At 42.1% G+C, this 23,468-nt stretch overlaps 1 protein-coding gene across 4 annotated transcripts in view; it reads right to left on the bottom strand.

Annotated features, from left to right (window-relative positions):
- Sfmbt2 (Scm like with four mbt domains 2) overlaps window positions 1–23,468 on the bottom strand; it is a 186,559-nt gene that overhangs the window by 67,452 nt on the left and 95,639 nt on the right. For all 4 annotated transcript variants that reach the window (XM_028891484.2, XM_028891440.2, XM_028891451.2 and 1 more), the window contains exons 8-9: window positions 10,547–10,648; window positions 5,688–5,835 (exon numbers count right to left, since the gene is read on the bottom strand). In XM_028891484.2, coding sequence (XP_028747317.1) covers window positions 5,688–5,835; window positions 10,547–10,648 — 250 coding nt within the window. The remainder of the gene's footprint in view (window positions 1–5,687; window positions 5,836–10,546; window positions 10,649–23,468) is intronic.

Here is a 23,468-nt window from a genome sequence, read left to right on the forward strand (position 1 = left end):
TGAAGACTAGCCACAAAGCTTCGCTTGCAGAATAGGAATTAGGCTGGGAGGCATTTAGTAAGAGGACACTGAGGGCCAATTAAAATCCTTCTCTGCGTAAAAGCAAAACCAACATGCTATTGTGAATTATGTTAGGAGACACAGATATCTCTAAAAATAGACTCCAATATCATATAAATATCAAGTGTTGGTAGAAAGAAATAACACTTTAAAAATCTTAAAGAATGAGTAAGTAAGACAAAAGGATTCTTAGTTTTTAACAGCCGGAAATATTTTCAATATTAAAGGCAACTCAGGTTCACCTTCTTAACTCTTTTCAATTAAAAGTGACCACTTTGGTGGAGAATGAATCAGAAGATGAGAAATAAGCTTCTTTGTCCATATCTATTAATCAGGCAGGCAGTCTTGCCTCCAGTGCCAGATGAAGGATATTTTTTTTAACTTAATTACATCACAATCTGCAAAGGTTAAAAAAAAAAATTCAGGTGCCCCCAAACCAAGAGGCTCACACCATGACGTGTGCATATGTGGTGAGTCCTGGGGATCGAACTCAGATTGCTGAGCCTGTACAACAAGTGTTCTCACTTAACGAGTGAACCGTCTAACTAGCCCAGTACATCATAATCTCTGAAACTCTAAATCACATACAGCAAAATGCTAACATCATTTGAATGCATCAATGAGTGCCATCCGTGTGTGTGTGTGTGTGTGTGTGTGTGTGTGTGTGTGTGTGTACATATGTACACACACACATATACACATACACTTACAGACACATGCATATACACAGAGAGAGGTGGGTGGGTTGCATGAACCCCGGGCTGATCTCAAACTCACTATGTAGCTAAGCATGAGTTTGAACTCCTGATCCTCCTGATTCTGTCCCCCAGGTGCTGGGATTATGTGTTTGCCACCACGCCTGGCTGAATGCCTATATATTATTCTCTACAACACAGCAAATGGGTGACAAAATGGAATTTTTGAAATGACTGAGGACAACTGCCAGTGGCTCATATTCTTTAGGAAAAGAGAATTGGAATTAGAAAGTCACTCTTTTGTGCTCTGATAATAATTAAATATGCCTCTCCTTCCTAAATTACATTAAACAGTTTATATGTCTATTAAATGGTCTACTTAGAGACTAGCAAAGTGCTAAAATGAGCAGTTTATTTCAGTATTGGCTCCTACATTTTACAACACAAATCTAAAGGCTTAATGTTTTCCACCCAACACAGCCCCCGACCCCACTCAGTTTGAAATTCTTCCTCTTTGAATTCTACAACTAATCTGTAGTATTATATGCCCAGAAGGTTCATACCCTATGAATCCTATATTCTAGTTTACTTGTTTATGTATCTGTTTAATCACTTTTGGTAGGGCCTACAATACTGTAAGTCCTTTATTGGATTAAACTAACAGGATCAACTCTTTAAGGTTCTATCCTTTGTATAACAGCAAAGCACCGAGGTGGACGCCACTGAGAAGTTCCTGGCTGTCCTAGCTTAGAAGTCTTGTCTCCAGAGTCTGGAGCAGATATATTTTCCTTTCTCTTTAAAAGAGAGCAGAGTCAAAACAACATAAAAAGAGATCTGTGTTCTTGGCAAGTCTCTCTCCTGTGTGCCTTTCTACCTAAAATCTGTCCGAGAACAGGCAACATCCAATTGCAAGAAGTATTCAGTTTCCACAAAATCTAAGCACACGGGAAAACCTTTGAAATCTCCTGGGGATATGCATATTATATCTTACACATTCTAACTATAAACCCCAATGCTCAAACTTAAAACAGACTTAAAAAAATCCTTCTTCTTTCATATATTAGTAAAATATGGGATGGTGTTTGAAAACTCCTGCAGCAGGGTTCCCAGCACTCAGAGTAAGATAAGACATGGATTGAACTACCTCAGAAGGAAACCCCTAAACCACAGGACAAACCCCAGCAGTACCAATGCCTCTAAATTCACATTCACTTCAATTACCAAAATAAATATAATCTACCCACATGAGATGAAACCGGAGCCCAATAAACAAAGCCACAACTGTGGTATAACCATCAACATTTGGAAAATTACACCTTCAAACTGTAATTCACCACCTGCTCTGAAGCATAGAACAATTACCCATGCAAAAGTGACAGCCCACTAAATCTGCCAGCCCTGCCCAGGGCCATCCAAACTGACCTGAAGGATGGATTGTGTGGGAATGCCAGGCATGGAACAGCAGCAAAGCATGCTGTAGTTACGCAGAAAAGCATTCACTTGAGATTATAAGGCTGGGATTTAGGCACCCTCTTCGGATTTCAGAAATCTTTTAACATAACAGAACTTGGATTCCCCAGAGGGGAAAATGACTGGGGTTTAAATGAGATAACTTTTAAGATCCATTTCAAATATGAAAACCTTCCACTTGAGTGCTAAAATCCCTCATATAATATGATCTATGGTTTAAATATAATGGTTAACACATCCTCCTGTGTACTCTTCATAATCTGCAAAATATTTGGAATATTTGGTCTGTATTCCACACCACCGCACTCACCTATAATCCCACAGCCAAGACTAAGAGTTTTTGTTTCTCTACAATCATCAAATCCAAGTGCTGCTGTTCTTCTCTTTGCTTTCGATTTTGTGTTTTTGTGAGTTGTTTGTGTGTGTGTGTGTGTGTGTGTGTGTGTGTGTGTGTGTGTGTGTGTATTTCTTGGGTTTCTGTTTGTTTCCTTGCTTGCTTATTTGTTGTTTAAAGACAGAAAGAAAAGGCATCAAGCTGGATGCTTCGGGAACTGGGGACCATCAGGGAGGAGAAAAGTACGATTAGAATATATTGCATGAAAAAATGTTCTATAAAAACGTCAAGACATAAATAAATAAAATACATATATTTTAAAAAGGCCCCAAGGATCAAGAGCTAAGGGTGGCTTCTGGCCTCCAGATGTACCTGTGTGCGTGCACACTGGCATGCACAAACACGTGCGCACACACACACAAAAAAAAAACAAAAAACAAAAACTGTACTTTCCTTAGATGACACACATAATCCTTGTCCATTTTTCTATAAGTTTCTTTTTTTCTCATTAGATAAGTAAAATTTCTATTTCAGTAAAGCCACCACACGGCCCGCAGACAGCTACAGGTCACCACTGGCTCTTTAACTAAAGGTGCTTGCCACTTCGGTGCTTGAAAGGCTTGCCACTGGGGTTTTCTTTTTAGCAAGTACTAATCACCATAAGTCAATATCCTATTAAAAATTATCAGATCCATGAGGAAACATTTTTTTTCTTTTTCAAATTCTGCTGAAAGGCATGTTTCACCTTTGTAAGGATTGGTAAAGAAGGATGTGCAAGACAATTTCACCCGAGAGTCAGAAGCATTTGGGTGACAGAAAGAAAAACCTGTAATGGTGGACGGTCAGTAAGGATAAAGACCTTGGAGCTGGACAGGTAGGGCTCAGCAGTTAAAAGAGGTGACATCATTGCAAAGACCAGTGTCTGGCCCCCAGGATCCACACTGGGCAGTGTGCATTCACATGTAAGTCCAGCTCCAGATGATCTGATACCCTCTTCTGGCCTCAGGTGTACTTGCACACAGGTGAACACACATACATACACATCCACACCCACACACCAATATTCTTAAGACAGAAAATACTTCATTGTATATGTGTGTGTGTGTGTGTGTGTGTAATCAGTCATTGTAGATTTAAGAGTTCAATTATATTAATGAAAAAATAATTTTCTTAGTATCATAAATATGAGTAGCCAAATAGCTACACGTATTTTCCTAATAAATATTCAAGCTTGTATATAGACATCAACAGTCTCTTTTCAGACATTTCACAGGGTATGTATTCAAAAATTCTTTAACATGGATGCCCACAAAAGCCTCTGTCACAATGAACTGATCAAATAGTCAAAATCAGCATATACGTGTTTGTCCTTTATTAATTCTAAAATAGATGTGATTACTAAGTAGAGATTTGTGAAATCTAACCAAGTAGCATTTCCATTATCTAAGCTCTCTTCTGATGAATGGAGTCCATTCCACCACATGTTCAGAAGTCAAAAAGAAATGAAGAGGAATCTGGGGGCTTTCAAACTGTGCAAGCGGCCAGTCAGACACGGAAATTCTAGAGTGAGAAAGAAATCATAATAATCCCCAATAAACCACCCAGAGTAGAAGCTTCTATATAGATGTGTAAGAGTTTGATGGACAATTTGGTTCCGTGTGCCACTTAGAGACTACCATGAAGTCCCTGTGACAGTTTTGAAGCATGAGCTTTTCATCTGGTTCAGGTCACAACAAGAACAAACCCACACAGAAATGCCCAGAGCGCTCACAGACTGAAGCTTTTTCCACCGTCATCAGGGGCAGGTGTGGAGACCACTGCTGCCGTCTGTTACTCAAATTCTTGTTTCTCTGGGCATGGCACATTATATGTACTGTCAGCAATTGAAGTGTCCTCATAACAGGATTTTTGAGGACACAGTGACGCAGAAATTTCAAACAGTGACAAGAAAGTTCACTGCTGTGTCAACAGCCCACAGAACTATGCAACTGTAATCTGAAGAGTCAAGAGCTGAAACGGAGATACACAAAAGTACTTCCTCCATAGAGAGGAGTATGGGAGAAAAAAGAGGATCAGAGGCCAACAAGGAAAGGATGCCACAGATAAGCCAGGCACGGCACAAGCCAATGACTGCATAGTTCATGAGAGCCAGCTAGCAAACATGACATCAGAAGTAATCCCATAATCCCTACAGATCTGAAAAGGTTAACATAAAGCCTCTTTTTATTTAAGGTAGTCTGCTGAAATCTGCCCCATCAAGTTTATTCTTGTCATTTTTCTCTCCTGCTCTTCCCTTTGCATACCCTCTCACAGTCTTATATTTCATTTTGCTTAGTATTTAGTTTATTTTCTTAGTCAAGTTTTCTTGTAGCCCAGGTTGGCCTTAACCTCACTATGTAGCTAAGGATGAGCTTCGATTTCGGGCTTTCCTGCCTCTACTGTCTGAGTACACCACTATGTAGGGCCTCACTTCTCATTTATGGTTTTCCCCCCTGAGTAAACTTTAGGCAGGTAGCCATAAAAAAACCCACATTACAAACAAGGGCATTATTAAGGATGTGGCTCTCAGATCTCAGTGTAAAAGTATATTAATGCAACCTGGCCTTGTGTGAATTGTTGTAATGAACTGCACATGAAGTGAATTATGGGATCATATTATAGCATTAAGTAAATTACCATAATGTGTTATTACGTTAAATTTTTGGATCCTAAGAGTATCTGAGCAATGGAGAAAGCACACTAAAGTCTAAAGGAATACACCATTGGCATTTTGTTTTACATATAAAAGGACTTCTCAGACACTTACGTGTCTTTAACTCAGTCCCTGGGTACCACTGTTGCCTGGATCACTCACTACATAGCATCAGAGAGAAGCAGCTATACAGTAACTAGTGGAGGAAGGGCCTTGCCATTGAGGCTAAAATCCCAACCCAGCAACCCCCCAGGGGGTGGAGCTATTGCTGACATCTGTGTCAATCAAGCTAAGGAAGAACTCTTCGCTTCCATCATGGTCCAATTCACACTGCAACTTCTCCATGTAAATGTGATGATGTCATTTCAGAGACATGATCATTCCTAAATCAGCAGCCTAGATCATTCCAACCCCACACATTTCATGGGATACAAACCTTTGGGAGGAGTGAGGTTGACTCCATTTTTAAGGCACCACTGTACTGGCAAAATTCCCAAAGAATCTGCATGGCACAGCATGGAGAGTTTGTTAGGTTCGGGTCTTAGGTCATCAATAGTCACTTGGAAAAAATGATTGTTAAAAACCTGAAAGAAAAAAAAATGGAGTCCAAGTTAATTTTTCTGTATTACACATCTAAATCCTGCCACTGTTTCAAAGACACTGAGCATGTCCTATGGAATTGTAATGTAAACCAACATTTCTGTAAAAATTACTAAATTAATCTAGTGGCCAAAGGTAGAATTAGCCGTGTGATCACATACATGGAGAGAGACATAACTAAAATATACAGGAGAGAGAAAAGGAAAACTAAAGACAGAAATATAAAACAAGGGCCTCACATGGAAGAAAAGCAAACAGACAGACAGACATATAGAAAATTAAACTGGGTATTAAAAGGCTGAAATGGCACCCCAGCCTCAACAAAAGACCAAACTCCTCACACCAGCTGCTTCATCACCTCTGAGTTCAGCGCTGGGAGACTTCTAGACTCATGAATTACAGCCTTCAAAGTACAACATACTATAGCCAGAGAGGAAGTCATGTATGTAAAACCTGCCTTGAATCCATGTTCCCATCACCACCTGCCACCCATCACCACCAAAATATCAAATGTTCTTTGAGGACAGTGACCTCTTTTATTCATCAAATGATTCACAAAGGCATAGAAAATGTGTTGTGCATGAATATACAATGAATATGAGAAAAATGTCAATGATAAAAAATGAACAAGCCAGGTCTGGCGGTGTAAGTCCATCAGCCTACCTAAGGAGGCCAAGTCAGGGGGTTTGAAAGTTCATAAATTTCCCAACTGTGTGGGCTACAGAGTGAGTTCAAGACCAGCCTGCTCAAGTTAGTGAGACTGCCTCGAGCAAAAATTAAATCTACAAAGGACTCAGGACACAGCTCAGTGGTAGAGCACTTGCCTAGCATGTGTCAGGTTCTAGATTGGATCTCCAATACCACAAGGAAAAGGAAAAGAAACAAAGCTCCAAGCAGAAACAAAATCGGATGTCCCACACCCCACAAGCTTGCACATGTATGCAGGCACACATATGTACACTCCAGGTGCACACACAGAAAGAGAGAAAGATGCAGTATCTTTCCATTTTTACCAGCTGTGTTTCTGAGCTCCCTCCATTACGAAGAATATTCTAGACAAATCTACTTGAACATTAAGCAGGAGGAGCGACTCCAATCTGCACCTCTTCATTTTGATTCCAGTAACTAGTTCTAACTGTTCTCACTGAGGGTTGCCTTCGAAAGTCTACTTTAAGAAGCAGAGACTCAAGATGGGCATGGTGGCCCAGCCTGTAATCCCAACCCCTGAAGACGGAGAGAGGCATGAGGGTCAGGAGTTTAAGAACAGACTGTGTTGTGTGAGATCCTGTTCTAAAACAGATAATAATTTTTAAAAGAAGAATGAATATGGCCAGCTTGTCCAGGATATTAACCCCTGGTTGTATTTAAAACCACATTCTCTGGACTTGAGAGATGATTTGCTCAGTGGTTAAGAGCAGTGGTTGTTCTTGCAGAGGACCCGAGTTCAATTCCCTGTAACTCCATTTCAAAGGGATCTGATACCCTCTTCTGGCTTTTGCAAGCACCAGCCATGCACACGGTACACAGATATGCATGCAGGCAAAACATCCATACACATAAAACAAAAATTAGAAAAATAAAATCCCATTTCCCCATCAGCCCCAGGTTTCATTAACCCCATCTTGAGATTTGTCTCCTTAGTATTTAGCATACATTATACTGTATTTATTTACTCATTAATTTTCTTTGTTGTCTGATTCCCTCCAGTATAATGTATACCTTATAACAACAGGGGCTCGGTCTATGCCTCACTGTCCAGAGCAATGCCTTTGACCCCTCAGTAACTATCTGCAAGATTACTGTGGTCAGGCATACCACACATACACACAAGTCCTCACACACATTAGGATATTGCAGCGGCAGGGTATCTAAGCACCGCCAGACCCTGTCTAAAGAGTTTCAGAACCTATCAAACTGCACATTGATGTGAGAACATTTCAGAGAAAAGTTCAGTGGCTCCCGACACATCTATCAGGACTTGTGTTCCCAGGGATGAAAATCGTTGCTTTGTGCTCCCTCTGGTAGAGAGCTCACACGTCTGGGAAGTGGAGCGCCCAAGACTGCACAGCTCAGAAGGGCAGGAACAGAAATAGAAGAGACAGGAGAGGAAGTGATGGGACCAGAGGCCCTGACTTTGAATTCCCTGTGTGTCCTGTCCTCTAATCAACACATTTCTCATACGCCAGAGTTAACACCTCATCTTCCAGTGTTTGAAATACTAGAACCAGTCCTGCTACACTGTTAACGCCTGGTCACTTGACACTCTGCATTTTCTCTGCGTTAATATCAGTTATTCTATCTTCAATAGGGCTGCCAAGAGGAAACACCTCAAAGGGATGCATGTGTGTGAAACGTCCACTGTAAAAAGTAATGACAACAGTGTGCTATATTCTCAAGCAAAATATTCTAAGACATTTTTCAGTGTTTAGAGAAATACATTCGATGTATTTTTTGAGAATTTCAGACATGCCTACCATGAAATATGATCATATCAACTCCTGGAATCCCCACCAGTGAAAATATATATAATTATAAATACTGTTAAAATGAAAAATATTCTGATAAGGCATACTTGAACCTACTTATCTCCAGGGGTTCTGGTAGACAAAACCACACATTCCAGCTCACACATTAAAATAACAGATGGGCGATAAGAGAAGAATGGGATATGTATGAGAAGAATGATATAAGCATTTCCTCTCTGACATAAACGCTAAGAAAAGTAATGTGAACGTGTAGTTTCAAAATAACCGCAAATACTTCCTCCTCCCAGTGAGGTGATTTAAGGGGAATTAATTGTGAAATCGCAACCTCTGTTGCTGAAAGTCGATCCAAACTGACGATATTTGAGGCTACCTGTAAGAAATGTGTCACTGTCTAGCACTGAATATAGCTGTCATTTAAAGGTATAGAAATATGAGAAGTGAGACCACTGTGGGCTGAGCACACCAGCTCGGCTGGCTTATTTTCTAGAGAGCATGGGAAGCTGGTACGGCAGTGTTTTAAACAAGTCCATATACCCAGAAAAGTGGGTGGCTGCCATTGCTACACCACCCCACTCTGGCACCAAGGGAATTCTGGACAGGTTTTAAGACAGAGGGACAACTCTCCAGTCTAGGGGAAATTGGTGACAGCTACCAGAAACACAGTCAAGACAGCAAACACTGTTTCCAATCAAAGGTTTGTAATAGGTAGTAGAACAGAGGGAGCGCCTGAGTTTCAAGCCCAATGTTATCTAGCACATCAACTTTTCCCCTTAATACATCTTTAATTTACAAAACTAATGTGCTCAATAAATAAGAAACATTTAGGAAAAGAAAAAAAGCTGTATGTCATGATTACAATCATGTTTAATGCAATGTCACCATTAATTTTCTGATATTCTACCAAATCATGAAAAAGATGGGAAGAGAGGGATGGAGGGAGGGAGGGAAGGAGGAAGGGAGGAAAGAAAGAAGGAAGGAAGGAAGGAAGGAAGGAAGGAAGGAAGGAAGGAAGGAAGGAAGGAAGGAAGGAAGGAAGGAAGGGCTCAAATATAATAATGTCTGAGTTACTACATGAATAGTAGTAACTCAGATCCTCTTTCCTTTGGAAATAGAAATTAAAATTCAACCGACCTTGAATCTTTAATCAAATTCTTCCTCTGAATATAAAAGGTCATTATCTGAAAGATACATTTGGCTAAAAATGCTAAGCTTGTCAGCGTCTCCTGCCACTTAGCAAAAGCTAATATTTAAGGTGGGAAGCACACCATTTGAATTTGACCATTGTTAGAACCACTGGGATTTCTCTTATGAAGAAGAGATAATCTTAATAATCATATAATCTTAAGAGACTACCAGATCAGCATAAAAACAACTTTACACAGCAAAGGAATTTCATTTTGACTGCCAGTCTCGGAAGCACGTGCTTTCCTTTAGCCAATGAAAACAGGTGATAATAAAAAGAGCAGAAATGCTAGTTTAGGAGGAAATAAGAACCTGCTTTCACTACTTCCAGGTATTTTCTAAATACAAATAGGCAGTCATGAAGGCGGAGCAAGTTAGTCTTTCACTTGTGTGTGGCACAGGCCTATATGTGCACTTGTGTGTGGGTGTGTGCATTCCATGCACATGTGCAGAGGCCAGAGGAGGATGGCAGGTGTCCTGATCTATCATGCTCCACCTTTTCCCCTGGAAACAAGGTTTCTCACTGACTCTGGACCTGTGTTGGGGCCTTTGTTGTTGTTGTTGGTGGTGGTGGTGGCTAGTTGGATTTGGCTAGGCTGGATGACTAGCAAGCCCCAGGAATCCTCCTGTTTCCTGTCCTGTAGGTGCTTGGATTGCAGGCATGCAATATGCAACTTTTAACATAGAATCTGGGGGGTTTGAACTCAGTTTCTCGCGCTTGCACTGAAATAGCTCTTATCCACTGAGCCCAGTAATTTAACCTTACAGTGCTTGTAAAATGCAACAGTGGACAACTATTAAGAGAACAGTCACTCTGTACGTGCAAGAAGGAGGTATGTGGTTAGACTCCTCTGCCCCCGTTCACAGAAAGAACTGGGAAGGAGGTTCATCTCCCTTTGGTTTATTGATTGGGTGTTGCCAGGCGTGCTCCTGGCAGGAGCATCCTGCATCCTGCCTCTGCGCACCTGTGAAGACGTATGTGATTGGGGGGGGGGGGGGGTTGCAAGGAGCAAAGCAGAAAACACACCTTGGTCACTGATGCAGGACAGATATGAAAGGGCTCACTCATATTCACTGTCTCCAGCTTCATCCCAACTGTGAAGAAATGGCTTCGAAGGTCTGCATGGTCCTGTAGGGACAAAGGTAAGCACGTTAAAGGACACAGCAATGTGAATTAACTTGGCAACTGTCTGGCCTTCGTTCTTGAGCATTTTCTTGAGTGACTGAAATCTGATGGAAATAATTAATCCTCCCCATTTCAAATTTCTAATTATTGCAAGACACTGGATTTAATTATTTTCTGCAGGCTAAATTGCTTTTCCAGGGGAGAGGCAGCATGCCTTCACAGCCATGCTTAAATTTACATGAAGCAAAATAACTCACGTGCCACTACATTGCTCTGATCTTGCCAGGTGCTCTCTGCTGACGCCCCACACAATAGCGGTGGCTGCCAGTCATCTGAAACCCAGTGGGATTATCTTCAGAAAAAAGGCATGACCTTTTGCCACCAAATTACAAGTCAGGACATCCACCAGTGAAACTCTCCTATTCTCCTTCCAAACAGGCTGGTGGCTGGGTTGGTCACTAGTTGAGTCCATGATCCTAGTGCTTGTGACCCTGCAGCTGTCCTAGGGACAGTCTGACCCTGACTCCTACTCAATAATGATAAGCATTGCACTTCCTTTTTTAATAGTGTCTGCCAGTTCTGACCTCTCCCTGAAACCTGCTGTGTGAGCCCTGGGGCTTCCTTGCCTCTTTGAGAAAACAAACTGTAATATCTTCTTCAGCCACACAGTTAAAGACGAGGTTGACTGGATTCAGGATATCAGAATTTATCTTGCTGAACTGGAGGTCACCTCATACCTCACACACAGTATATGTAGTTATGGATAAATTAACAAATTTGCAGTCTGTCCCTGAGGTACTAACACATTAAAAAAAAAAACTTGCTATTTCCAAATACATAAATTAGAATCTACTGCTTTCTTGGAGCTGGAAATCTCAAGTGAATTGTGAATGAATTTCATGATGCCATTCTCTAGCCAACTCTAAGAATTAGAGAGAGTCATGATGGGTGTGTCTGTGTTCCAGCTTTTCCCCCAAAGTTAACCAATTCTCTCTGTCCAACAGGAGATCAGTAAGGAGGAGCTCCTTATAACATTCTCCATTGGAGGGCCTGGGGAGATGACCCAGCTGATAAACTGTTTTATTCAAGGCGTGAGGTCTCGAGTTCAGATCTCCAACACCCATGTAAAAGCCAGCTGCACTACAAATGTCTCTAACCCTAGAGATGAGTGAGTGGACACAGATGGATCCAGGAGCTAGCTGGCCAGCAAGTTTAGCTGAAATGGCTACCTCCAGGTCCAGTGATAGGCAGACCCTGTCTGAAAAATAAGGTAGAATGTTACAAAGGAAGATATCCAGTATAGAACTCTATCCTCCCCGTGTGCAAGCAGGGGTGAGTGCCTCCTCCAGCATGTCCCACCCCTGAGAGGTGGTGGCTTATGTCTATAATATCATCACTTAGGAGCCTGAGGCAGGAAGACTACATTTAAGGCAAGTCTGAACTACATATTGAGTTCTAGCCCCAGCCTGTGCTACAGAGTGAGACCCTATCTCCTGAAAACAAGGAAAATTCGTAAAAGTAAATAAACAAAACTCTCTAATACTTCTCCAGTTTGTCAAGAGGATAGAATATAAGCATCCAACACTTACACTTCTCTTTAGTGTGTGTGTCACCTGTGTGTATGTAAGCATATGTATACACCTGTGTGTGTGAGCATGTGTATACACCTGTGTGTATAGGAGAATGTGTATACACCTGTATATACACCTGTGTGTATGAGCATGTGTATACACCTGTGTGTGTAGGAGCATGTGTACACACCTGTGTGTGTATGAGCATATGTATACACCTATGTGTGTATGAGCATGTATATACACCTGTATATACACCTGTGTGTATGAGCATGTGTACACACCTGTGTGTGTATAAGCATGTGTACACACCTGTGTGTGTATAAGCATGTGTACACACCTGTGTGTGTATGAGCATGTGTACATACCTGTGTGTGTATGAGCATGTGTATACACCTATGTGTATGAGCAACTGTATACACTTGTGTGTGTAAGAGCATGTATATACACCTGTGTGTGTATGAGCATGTGTACACACCTGTGTGTACACCTGTGTATGTATACACAGGCTCATACACATATTTGTGCAAATGTCTTTTGGAGGACAGAAGGAACATCAGAAGCTCTGGAGCTCAAGTTATACAGATGGTAGCGAGCTGTTTGACATGGGTTCTGGGAACCGAACTCTGGTCCTTTGCAAGAACAGCAAGCACTCTTAACAGCTGAGCCTTCTCTCCAGCCCCAGATCCTTTCACTTCCATATCTTCACAGTGATCTATGAAGTTCTCTGCATCCAAAGACAACACATTCAGGGGCTGGGTGACGGGATTGGTGCTGTGTGTGTGTGTGTGTGTGTGTGTGTGTGTGTGTGGCGGGGGGGGGGAGTGGTGAACAGAAGAGATGCAGTCACATGTCAGGGGACATTCAAAGGACCTCACTCATTCAAAACCTATATAAATTCCTTCAGAATAAACAATCAACACTTTATAAAAATTGCATGCATAAGGAAACGCTCTCAAAAGCAGATGGTGACTTTGTTGTTTACATGACAAACTTTATAAATTCCTTAAGAACGAACAATCAACACTTTACAAAATTAGAAGCCTGAGGAAAAGAGCGAGGAGAAAGTCTTTGATACAGGTGGTGTGGCGAACAAAGCACCTCCTTTCAAAGGCACTTTAGAAAAAGAAAAGGAATTCAAAGCCACAGTCCATGGATTTAATGTGAATTAACACAGACGAAACAAAGCAGGGCTGCAAACTGCAGGTTACTAAACACAGGAGTTACTAATTGACACCTGAGTTAAAAGATTAAAATCAATGCTCTCCTGCACTGACACCCTCAGTACTTATGGATGAGATCTGAGTCACACTAGTGGATTTTGCAGGTAAGTGTTTTCCTCTTTTAAACAAAACTCTTTATCCTTCTATTCTGAAGTTAGACTTCCTGGCATGTATGTCCTCAACAAGTTAAAGCAGTTATTATTGGGCTGCGTTGACAATACAGACATGTCCCAGGTAACTACGACTGGCCTGGGAGAAGGCACTGATGTCTCAGGATTCTGCTGCTAGCTTCTCTGCTGCGATATGGCCTTCTGCTCACTGTGCAAAGCTGCTCGGCTAAACCTGCGTGTGATCTTGCTCACTAATCATAGCAAATGGTAACTTCTTAGCCGCCTCTAATCTTCAGAGCTCTCTGTGGAATTTTCCATCTCAATTTCTTTGTAGAAGAGGCCCATCAGCAATCTAGACTTCTGGTCTACCCAGGCTAAAGCCCTCAGCTCCAGCATCTGTACCAGCTCTGCTTTGTCAACTTTCACACCAATCTCTGCTGTGGCAGTTGAGCCAGTTTTCCAAGCAGAGCTGATCCACAACTCTAAAGCCTTTCTGTCCCAGAATCTTAATTTGATGCTGATCACTGACTAGAAGATGCCTTTAGCTAAGTCCACATCCATCCTGCTACACCCAATGTTCCTGGTACTACATAAAAAGCTCTGTGGCTCAGGGGACTCTGCATTGTAGATGAGTTGCTTATCTGATTCTGTATCATGTACAGTTGTCTGGTGAGAACCAATCAATGGCGGTCTGTCCTTAGAAATAAAACATGCAGAGAGGTTCTTTTTCTGAAGGGATCTGAACTTGTCCTTGCATCCTCAAGTCCACTTTCTCAAGATCATTTGTGTGTGTGGTTTGGAGGGGGCATGTGTTCTGTCTGTACTTTGTCAGTGTGTGTGTGTGTGTGTGTGTGTGTGTGTGTGTGTGTGTGTGCGCGCGCACGCGCGCGCACGCAACATTGGCTGTCTTTTCTCCACTACTCTCCAACATTATTTTCTGAGAGAGGCTGAAGCTAGTCAATCAAACAGCTGACTAGTCAATGAGCTTCGGGGATCCATCTGTCTTGGGTCCCCACATTTACCCCGACCCTACCCCCAGCACTGGAGTTAGAGGCATACTCTGCCACACCAAGTTCTTTACATAGGTGCTGAGGGATCTCAGTCCTCATGTGTGCATGGCAAGCACTTGACAGAATGACCATTTCTCCAGCCCTAAGACCACTTTTTAACCAGGCTCTAAAGCAAACCAACAAACTAACAAAACTCTCCTTCTATAACCATGCAGAAATCCTACCCATTTAAAATAGTTAGGCCAGCATAATGGTAATTTAAGACTCAAGACAAAATGCACCCAAGAATAAGAGTTCGAACAAATCTACCATCTCTATTATTGGCCAATTCCAATACCAGAAACTTTATTTTAAAAACGGCATATGTTCTTAAGGAGTTTGCACTGAAAAATTCTAGCCATTAGAAAAAATTAAAAACAATGAAAGAGGTCATATTATATACACAGTACTATCTGGTGAATTCCAGACTCTCTTGTTTATGCATGTGGTTCATCCCAGAAAGACCTCAGTGAATAACTATCAAACTAAATACAGAACAAAAAAGCCAGATGATTTCCCAACATCTATCCAGTTTTATGCTCTACCATTCATTCATTAGAGGAAGACAGAGAAGACCACTGGATGTCACGTAGAACATATACATGTGCATCAAGAGAGGCATGCAAATATCACATAGCAAAGGAAAAGGGAAACACAACAGAAAAAGCCCAACCCACAAAGACAAAGGCTTAGAAGAGGTCCCAGTCATATTCTTCTGCTTGTAACTTACAATTCTAAATATCTAATGATCAAGACACTCAAATATCTGTAAAGGTGAGTACAAAAGGTTGGGGACATGGCTCAGAGGGCAAAGTGCCTATTGTGTCATCATGAGGACCAGAGTTTGGATCTGAGAACCCACACGAAATCATATAGTGTCATATGTAACTCTAGAGCTGATTGGGTGGAGACATGTGGATCCCCCAGAGCTCACTGGTCAGTCAGTCTAGCCGATTAGTGAGCACTGTGTTCAATGGGAGATTCTGTCTCAAAAAATAAGGTGAAGAATAATAGAGGAGACACTAGAATTCTACTTCTGGCCTCCATATGCATGAGCACACACACACACACACACACACACACACACACAGAGAGAGAGAGAGAGAGAGAGAGAGACAGACAGACAGACAGACAGACAGACACAGAGACACAGAGACAGAGACAGAGACAGAGAAACAGTAGACTCTGGGAGTCAGCTGGAGTGATGCAACTTATATTTACAGGCTGGAGAGAGGTGAAAATAGTGTATGGAGTAAAAAGAAGTCACTTAGCACTCCCAAAAAAATACCAAGGATAATTGAGGAATTTGACACTATCTAGTGACCACGGAAGTCAGCAGAGCTCTATGTATGTGTCAGGACATCCATAATCACTTATGAGAAAGCAGGAAGAAGACACTGTCATTAAAATTCAATCACAGTGGGGCTGGTAAGGCAGTCAGAATCCACGCATTCCTCTTCAAACGGCTGGCTACCTCTCCCCAATGCTACAAGAGAGCTCTGGGTTCCTGGAGAGAATATGCAAACTCAGTTTCCACTGAGAGATAGTGGAAAACTCATGTGGCTTAAGAGAGAGACTGCACTGTTGACAAAGCTCTAGAAAGTTACCTACAACTCCTGAATCAAAGATGGCGGTACCACAGATACCAGCACAGAGCACTAAGTCCTTAGGACACTTGCAAATATGCCTGTCACATCAAGAAACCCTGCTTACTTACATGGACTGGAGTCCACTTAAATGGCTTACTGAAGAACTACTCTCCTGTAACAAATACCTGGGATGTCATTCGTAGCTAGAGTCCAAGCCCCCCATTTTCATTTTACTCTAAAGTAGTTTTTTATTGATCGAAACTAAACAATATTCTTTTTTATGGGAGGACTGTCTTAGCAGGCCACCATGACCACCTCTTCTTGGGGACAAGCTTCAGTGGCATGCCATAGTGAAGAGGAATCTGTAATACCTGGCCTTTTATCTGCTCAGGACTCACCAAGTCAGCTTCCTCCAAGACCCAAGCAGGTCTCACCATGTGCACCCATTGACCTGTACTAAGTCTGACTTGGTTATGTAGCTAAGATCTGGTAGGTGGAAGCAATCATCCCTAAGAGGTTAGGAATACTTGTAAGCACTTCTGTGCGGTGGTCCACCCTCACAGGGTCAGTAGAGTGGTACCTATCCTACAGAGAGGAGGCTAAGGCACAGAGAGGTTTAGTGACCAACGCAGGCACTCAGGGCCCAAATTCAAACACAAACAGCGTGACTGCAAGGCCAGTGTTTTAAAGCAATACATTGAAAGTTTGGACTTGTGAGAGGGTTTGCCAGGTGAAGGGGTCTGCTGCTAAGCGTGGTGGCTGGAGACTCACGTGGTGAAGGACAGAATCAGACTTTCACAAGTTGTCTTCTGGCTTCCACATGTGCATTGGAGCACAGGTATGTGTATACACACACATTAATTAATTAATTAAATGTAATTTTAAAATCAACAACTTGTAAGAAAAGAAAATCCTGTAAACTGTAGGCTCCCTAAAATTTTAAAAGCTATTTATACCTAGTTGAAAAGTGACAGCTATTAATAATAATTTACTTAAAAACCTCTCATTTTGACTGTTTATGCACAACCTCCAATGGCTTAGGGGAAAATGTATAACAGAGAGAATTCTGATATTAGAATGGCCTCACAAAATGTTAATATCCATCCTGCCATAGTCTTCGCCAATTGTTTTTCAGGGCAAGATTGCATGCAGCCCGGGCTGGAGTCCAACGCCCTACATAGTGATGCATGACCCCGAACTTCTGGTCCACCTGCCTCCACCTCTCCAGTGCGGGGTGACAAGTGTGTGCCACTCCACCTGGTTTGTGTTGGGGATCGAACCCAGGGCTTCGTGCATGCAAGGCAAGCACTTTCCAATCTGAGCTACAGCCCCAGGCCCTCATCAATAATGGATAAATATCCTTTCTACTTTTGTGCGCTGGTTCATTGAGTAAGGATGAAGGAAGGAATGTGTGCAGCAAAATGCCTTTGGTGCTTCATCAGTCATCCCTCATCGATACCTATTTCCTGCTACCATTATCAGTGTGAACCACGACAGGCTAATCTCATCAGTGACTGCACATCAGTCTCTATCTGTCAGTGGTGTTTTAAACACTGTATGTTAAGCACTAAGCTACAATGAAGGGCAAGCAGGGCGGATGATGTGGTTCTGACATTGACAGGCTCGAGATGCAGTATAAACTGAATATAAACATCCAAGCCATGAGAAACATGAAGTGATACTCTGGAGGAATAGGTCTGAACACACCTCCATGCATTTGGTATTTCAGCTTTACAGTTCTGACAAGAGCTCCTTTGTCCTCTCAGAAGCAGAGGCTGGGGATCCATCACTATCAATTGTGGTGTACCAGCTAAGACAGTGGTCACCCCATTGCTATAAACATCAGCATATGGTAACATCTTCCCTTTGAAGGTGACTGCCGCTCCCAGAAAAGGGTAATAGTTAACTCTTCAGGAATCAAAAATAGCTTCTGACAGAGTCATCTGGGAAGTCTGAGAGCCAAACTCTCTTGGCAGGGTTGATCAAGCTTTGGGTTGAATAATGAAGGCCTTCATAAACATACAAATTACTATGATTAGTAATCTATGGAAGGTGATAGGGAGAGAAAGAAAACGGAAAACAAGAAAGAGCGGGCATGCCCCAGGTGTCTACTTGACCTTGAACATTCATTCATTGCACACACATTTACTATAGAGATTTGGGGAAACGTCAAGTCATACTCTTAGAATGGAGCATGTGGCTAATTCAGATTCTCCATCTCCACTTCACTAGATCAATACATCCCACATGATGCAAACATATGCAGAATGTGGCAGAGGAAATTGAGTTCAAACTATTACCACAACACAATTTCAATGTACTTGATGAGGATTTTAATGCAAAAAGGCAAGACAATTATCCCCATACAAAACCAAATTCTGAGCCTAACTTCCAGAACTGAAGGCTATAAGAAATTTTCTTGCTATTATGTTGATATGAAATTAAACAAAAAAATACGTATGTAATTTATACACCCCTGACTTCTTTAAAGTCCTTAAATCATTTAGTCTATTGTGCTTACACAAAAGTACAGCAGAGTGTGGCTGGAGAGATGGCTTGGGGCTATGAGCACTTGGTGCCCAGTGCTGAGGGCTAGAGTGAAATCTCAGCATCTGCATAATAAACCAGACATCTCACAGACAGACTCCTGTGATCGCAAGCTCCAAGGTGGAAAGGTGAGGCAGAGACAAGAGGAGTCCCGGGGCTTGCTGACTTCCAGCTTTGCCTACAAAATGCAAAACCCAGGTTCAAAAGGAGAGAGACCCTGCCTCTGAAGAACAGAATGAGTGCAGAGAAAGACACACACACACAGTGCACACACACTCACACAGACACACAAAAGTAATGAATAAATAAATACTGCACAATATTAATCTTTTTAGTTCCAACATGCCAGTTTTTGGTCTATTGGGAAATTAAACATCACATAGGTTTTTCTTCAAGTCCTTAATAACTTGCCTAATATCTAAGAATAGGCTTCAGTAAAATTAAAGGAAGGTTTTAATTAGCACTACATTCAGATTGCTATATAATGAACTCTGGTAACTTTATTCACATCAGCATATGCCACACTTTTTTAAAAAAGCCATTTGTTTCATAGTATTCCTTTTTTTTGTTTGAAGAATGGCTTATTGCTCATGTACTCGTTAGAAAACGACTCACATAATATTAATTTTATCAAGAAATGACATTGGAATGCCAGCATTTATTAAATCAATAATATTATTATGTTTCAACTCCATCATACTGATTTGAATTTAGCCAGTGAAATATTTATAACAAAAATGTAATGAAAAAATCTATACACTTAACAGCGATAAGCTTTTCCATTTGATGCTCACAGCTGTAAAAAGCAATTTTTATCTCCGAGTGGTGCATTCAATCAAGTTAAAAAATAGTAAGAAGAAATGAAGTATTACGTACACCAACCTGGACCACACAACTCATAAAAGGTGATTATGTCAGGGCTATTTCATGGTTAAGTGCAAAACTGATACTACATTATTTGATAAAAAAAAAAAATACATAAAGCCACAGGCATTAGGAATATCTTCCACCGATTAACACCTAGCAACACAGAACTATGGGCAAGTAGCAAGATATCTTCCCTTTCTTACAGCGCCAGAAGGGGAAACTCAGGGGATGAGGCAATGGCTCATGAAAGGCTTCCAGTACAATCATGAGGACCTGAGTTCGAATTTGTTAACACCCCCGTAACAAACAATCCAGGCACAGCAGCACATCTCTGTAACCCCACTGCTAGAAGGTCTGTGACAGGTGGCTCCCAAGGGCTCCCTGGAAAGTGAGTTCTAGGCTCAGTGAGTGGCCCTCTTGCAAAAGATAACAGCGAGAAAGGCAAACATTCAGTGCATCCTCCAGCCTTTAAACTGGATGCACAGGCAAGCACAATTAAATACATATGTGTATGCACTCATGTCGATGCGCACAAGCATACGCACTCAAAACAAATAAACAAAGCACACCTAGTGTCCAATTTCTATGCATAAACATTGATTTCTCTTCTTTCCTTCCTCCTGCTTCATTAACTCGCTGCCAACAAGCCAAGAGGCCCTTTTAAGTTCCCTGGGTAGCGCTCTGGGCAGTATGGGCTGAAAAGGAACAAGACTGGGGGAGGCTGCCCTATTAGCTCCACATCCACCCTGACCACCCTGGAGGACACAATTAGCCAGAGGCACCCCTTTATCTGGACCACCTAACTGCAACTCCAGCATCGCCATGGAAACAGGAGACAAATCCTAAGCTGTCTCTCTGTAGAGAGGCCACCTTTCACAGAGGGAGGAGTTAGCAAGGAACAATGATTCACCCAGCCAACTGACTGACAGTTCCACCTTTTCATGACAAGTCACAGCGACCCAGGGAGCTCTAGTCGATGCTCGGCATGGCGGGAAGACTGCAAACGATAAGGTGTCAGCAGCCAATCAGCCAGCTCCAAGGCCCTCCCCCAGGTCACACCTGCTCCTTGGTCATCCTTTCTCCAGGTCACAGGTCACAAAGTCATCGTTCCTTAGGTAAGAATTTCTCAGAATTTCATGCTGCTGACTTTGGGGACCAGGTCATTCCTTGTAGGAAACTGCCCCATAGAATATTTCACCGAATATTTGGCACATTAGATGCCAACAACACAGGAGACCTCGCTGTGACAACCAGAACATCACCAGACACTACGTCATGTTCTTTGATGAGCCACGCCACACCCCCACCGCAGCCCTCCCACAAGGAACCTCGGACTTGGGTGGAGAGAAGGAAGTCAGATGTTCAACAAGACCCCTGAAGTGTCGCATGCTTCCTTGTCACTTTTCGTGAATGTTCCCGGAATCTCTCACCTACCGATTCTTCCTTCCCCTCCAGCACTAACTCATCATTGAAGCCCAGAGTCCTACTGGCCCAGTGACACAAAAACATTTCCTGTAGCACTGATCCACTTCAATGCTCCCTCAATAAGAGATCTGGGAGTCCGGTCTTTGTGGCCGTCTGTATGCAAGCCCATTGCTTTTATTACCTGCCATCGCTCTGGGGGCCTAGTGTGTAATGTTAGAAGATGTTGTTGAGAATAAAGGGTATAGCGGCAAACATACCACTACTCTGAGCATGATGCGGTGTTAAGGAATAGTGATATAAATACGTGTGTAGTTGAGGACGGCAGAGGTTCAAATGCTTCCTATCCCGCGTGACTCTCACGGCAGCAATGTGATGTGGTCTGAATGGGAAATGACCCATGTAGTCATGTCTCTGATCACTTGGTACTCAACAATTAGGGACTTTCACCAAAACCACCTCAGGAGTTTCCATTGGAAAAGGATGGTGGCTTACATGGGATTTACCCATGGCTTCGTTTGTTTCTTCGTTTGCCTTTGCTGTTATTTCATGGCATTCAAAGGTGCCTAGAGAGATGATAGACGATAGATAGATAGATAGATAGATAGATAGATAGATAGATAGATGATCGATAGATAGATAGATAGATAGATGATTGATAGATAGATAGATAGATAGATGGATAGATAGACAGATATATAGATAGATAGATAGATAGATAGATAGATAGATAGATAGATAGATAGATAGATAGATCTATCCATCCACTGATCAAGGTCAAGGTTGCATGACCTTGCCATGTAGTTCTCATGTAAACCTCTGAAGGTATGAATGGTATGAAGGTCAAATGAGAAGCTCACACTTTGTCTTACTGGTTTCCCCGCCACAGTCCCTGCTATTTGCAACTTCCTGTTCAAGACAGACACTGTGCACGTTAGACTATACGTAGGCACCCCTGTGCATTTTTATGGAAAGTAAAATGCCTCCTTGAAATGTGACATAAATACACAATAAAATGCCCCATAGATGAAAGGATTCTAATCTATTCTTGTCAATGATGGCTGGAGTTTAAATCTTAAAAAAGTAAAATGTGGTAGAACAAGTCCTTTGAAACTATACATCTAATAGAGATTTAGTCCTGGCACTCCCAACATACCACATAACCATTACATTAAGTTCGTGCTAACGCTAACGTCACCCTGTTTTCCCCACACCAAAAAGAACTAAAGCCACTCTGAAGTGACAGCTCCCAGATAGACAATGGAGAGCTGACATAATGCCTCCATTTTCGATGTTTAAAATTAGAAATCAAGTTACTACATAAGAGACTGCAGAGAGAAGCATGCGGCCCCTGACTGTTGCAGTGAACTCTGCATGTGTGTTTTGTGACTTTTATATTACACCTCTTGTTTGATCAGAGTTGCCCTTTTTATTTCATCTACGATTTTTCTCCAATACTCACAAAATGCCATGGCCCTTGTGGTTCTTTCTTGTTCTGTAATTCATGTTTGGGCTCAAGAACCCAGAGAATACAAACAATTATCACAAGCAAGCCTTGCCTCTCATTTGTGTGTGTGTTGGGGGGGTATGCATATATTTGTATGATATATAAATTCAAGTGTTCTGCACACATGTGCAACATGTGTGGAGACCAGAGGCCATATCTGGTTTCTTCTTTAACTGCTCTCTACCTAGTTTTTTTTTTTTTTTTTTAAGATAATCTTTCACTAAACATGGAAGCTCACAGATTGGTAAGGATGGCTAACCAATGAGTTCCAGACATTCCAGAGATATGCCCGTCTCTGATGCATCATCTCACACACACACACACACAAACACACACATTCTGCCACACCCAGCTTTCTGTGTAGGTCCTGGGGATCCAAACTCCGGTCCACATGTTTGTATGACATGCACTTTACCCACAGCCACCCCAACTCCTCTAACTCCCCTTTCTGTGAGGAGCAAAAGATGGACATGAAATCAGCTTAATATTTTCACAGACCGAGAGCCTATGCGTCACATGTCACAGAGCCTGCCAGCCCTGGATGGCGAGAGAAGGCCCCAGAGACGAAAGCCAGTTACAAACATGACCCTCCAACCCTCACAAGCTCAGCAGTTGACACTGAGCAGATCACAAAAAGACAGCTAACCTGATGGCAGGCGCCATGCAGTCAACACACCTTTCCTTTAAAAGAACTACTGGGGCCTCCAGACACGAGAAGGAAACACACTGTGATATAAATATGTATTGCTCAGTGCCTTGGCCAAAGTTCTGCTTCCACACAGAGGACTCACTTCCAGGAGAATCTAAGAGTCCCTCCTGAGGCAAAGCATAGCTATCACACACGTTTCACTGTTGCTATATATACACCGCTGAACAAAAGACAAGGTAGAAACCATAAACTCTGATGCACAGAACATGGCGGCCCCGTCCTTTCTTAT

Source organism: Peromyscus leucopus, chromosome 5 (genome assembly GCF_004664715.2).
Source record: "Peromyscus leucopus breed LL Stock chromosome 5, UCI_PerLeu_2.1, whole genome shotgun sequence".
Taxonomy (NCBI): Eukaryota; Metazoa; Chordata; class Mammalia; order Rodentia; family Cricetidae; genus Peromyscus; species Peromyscus leucopus.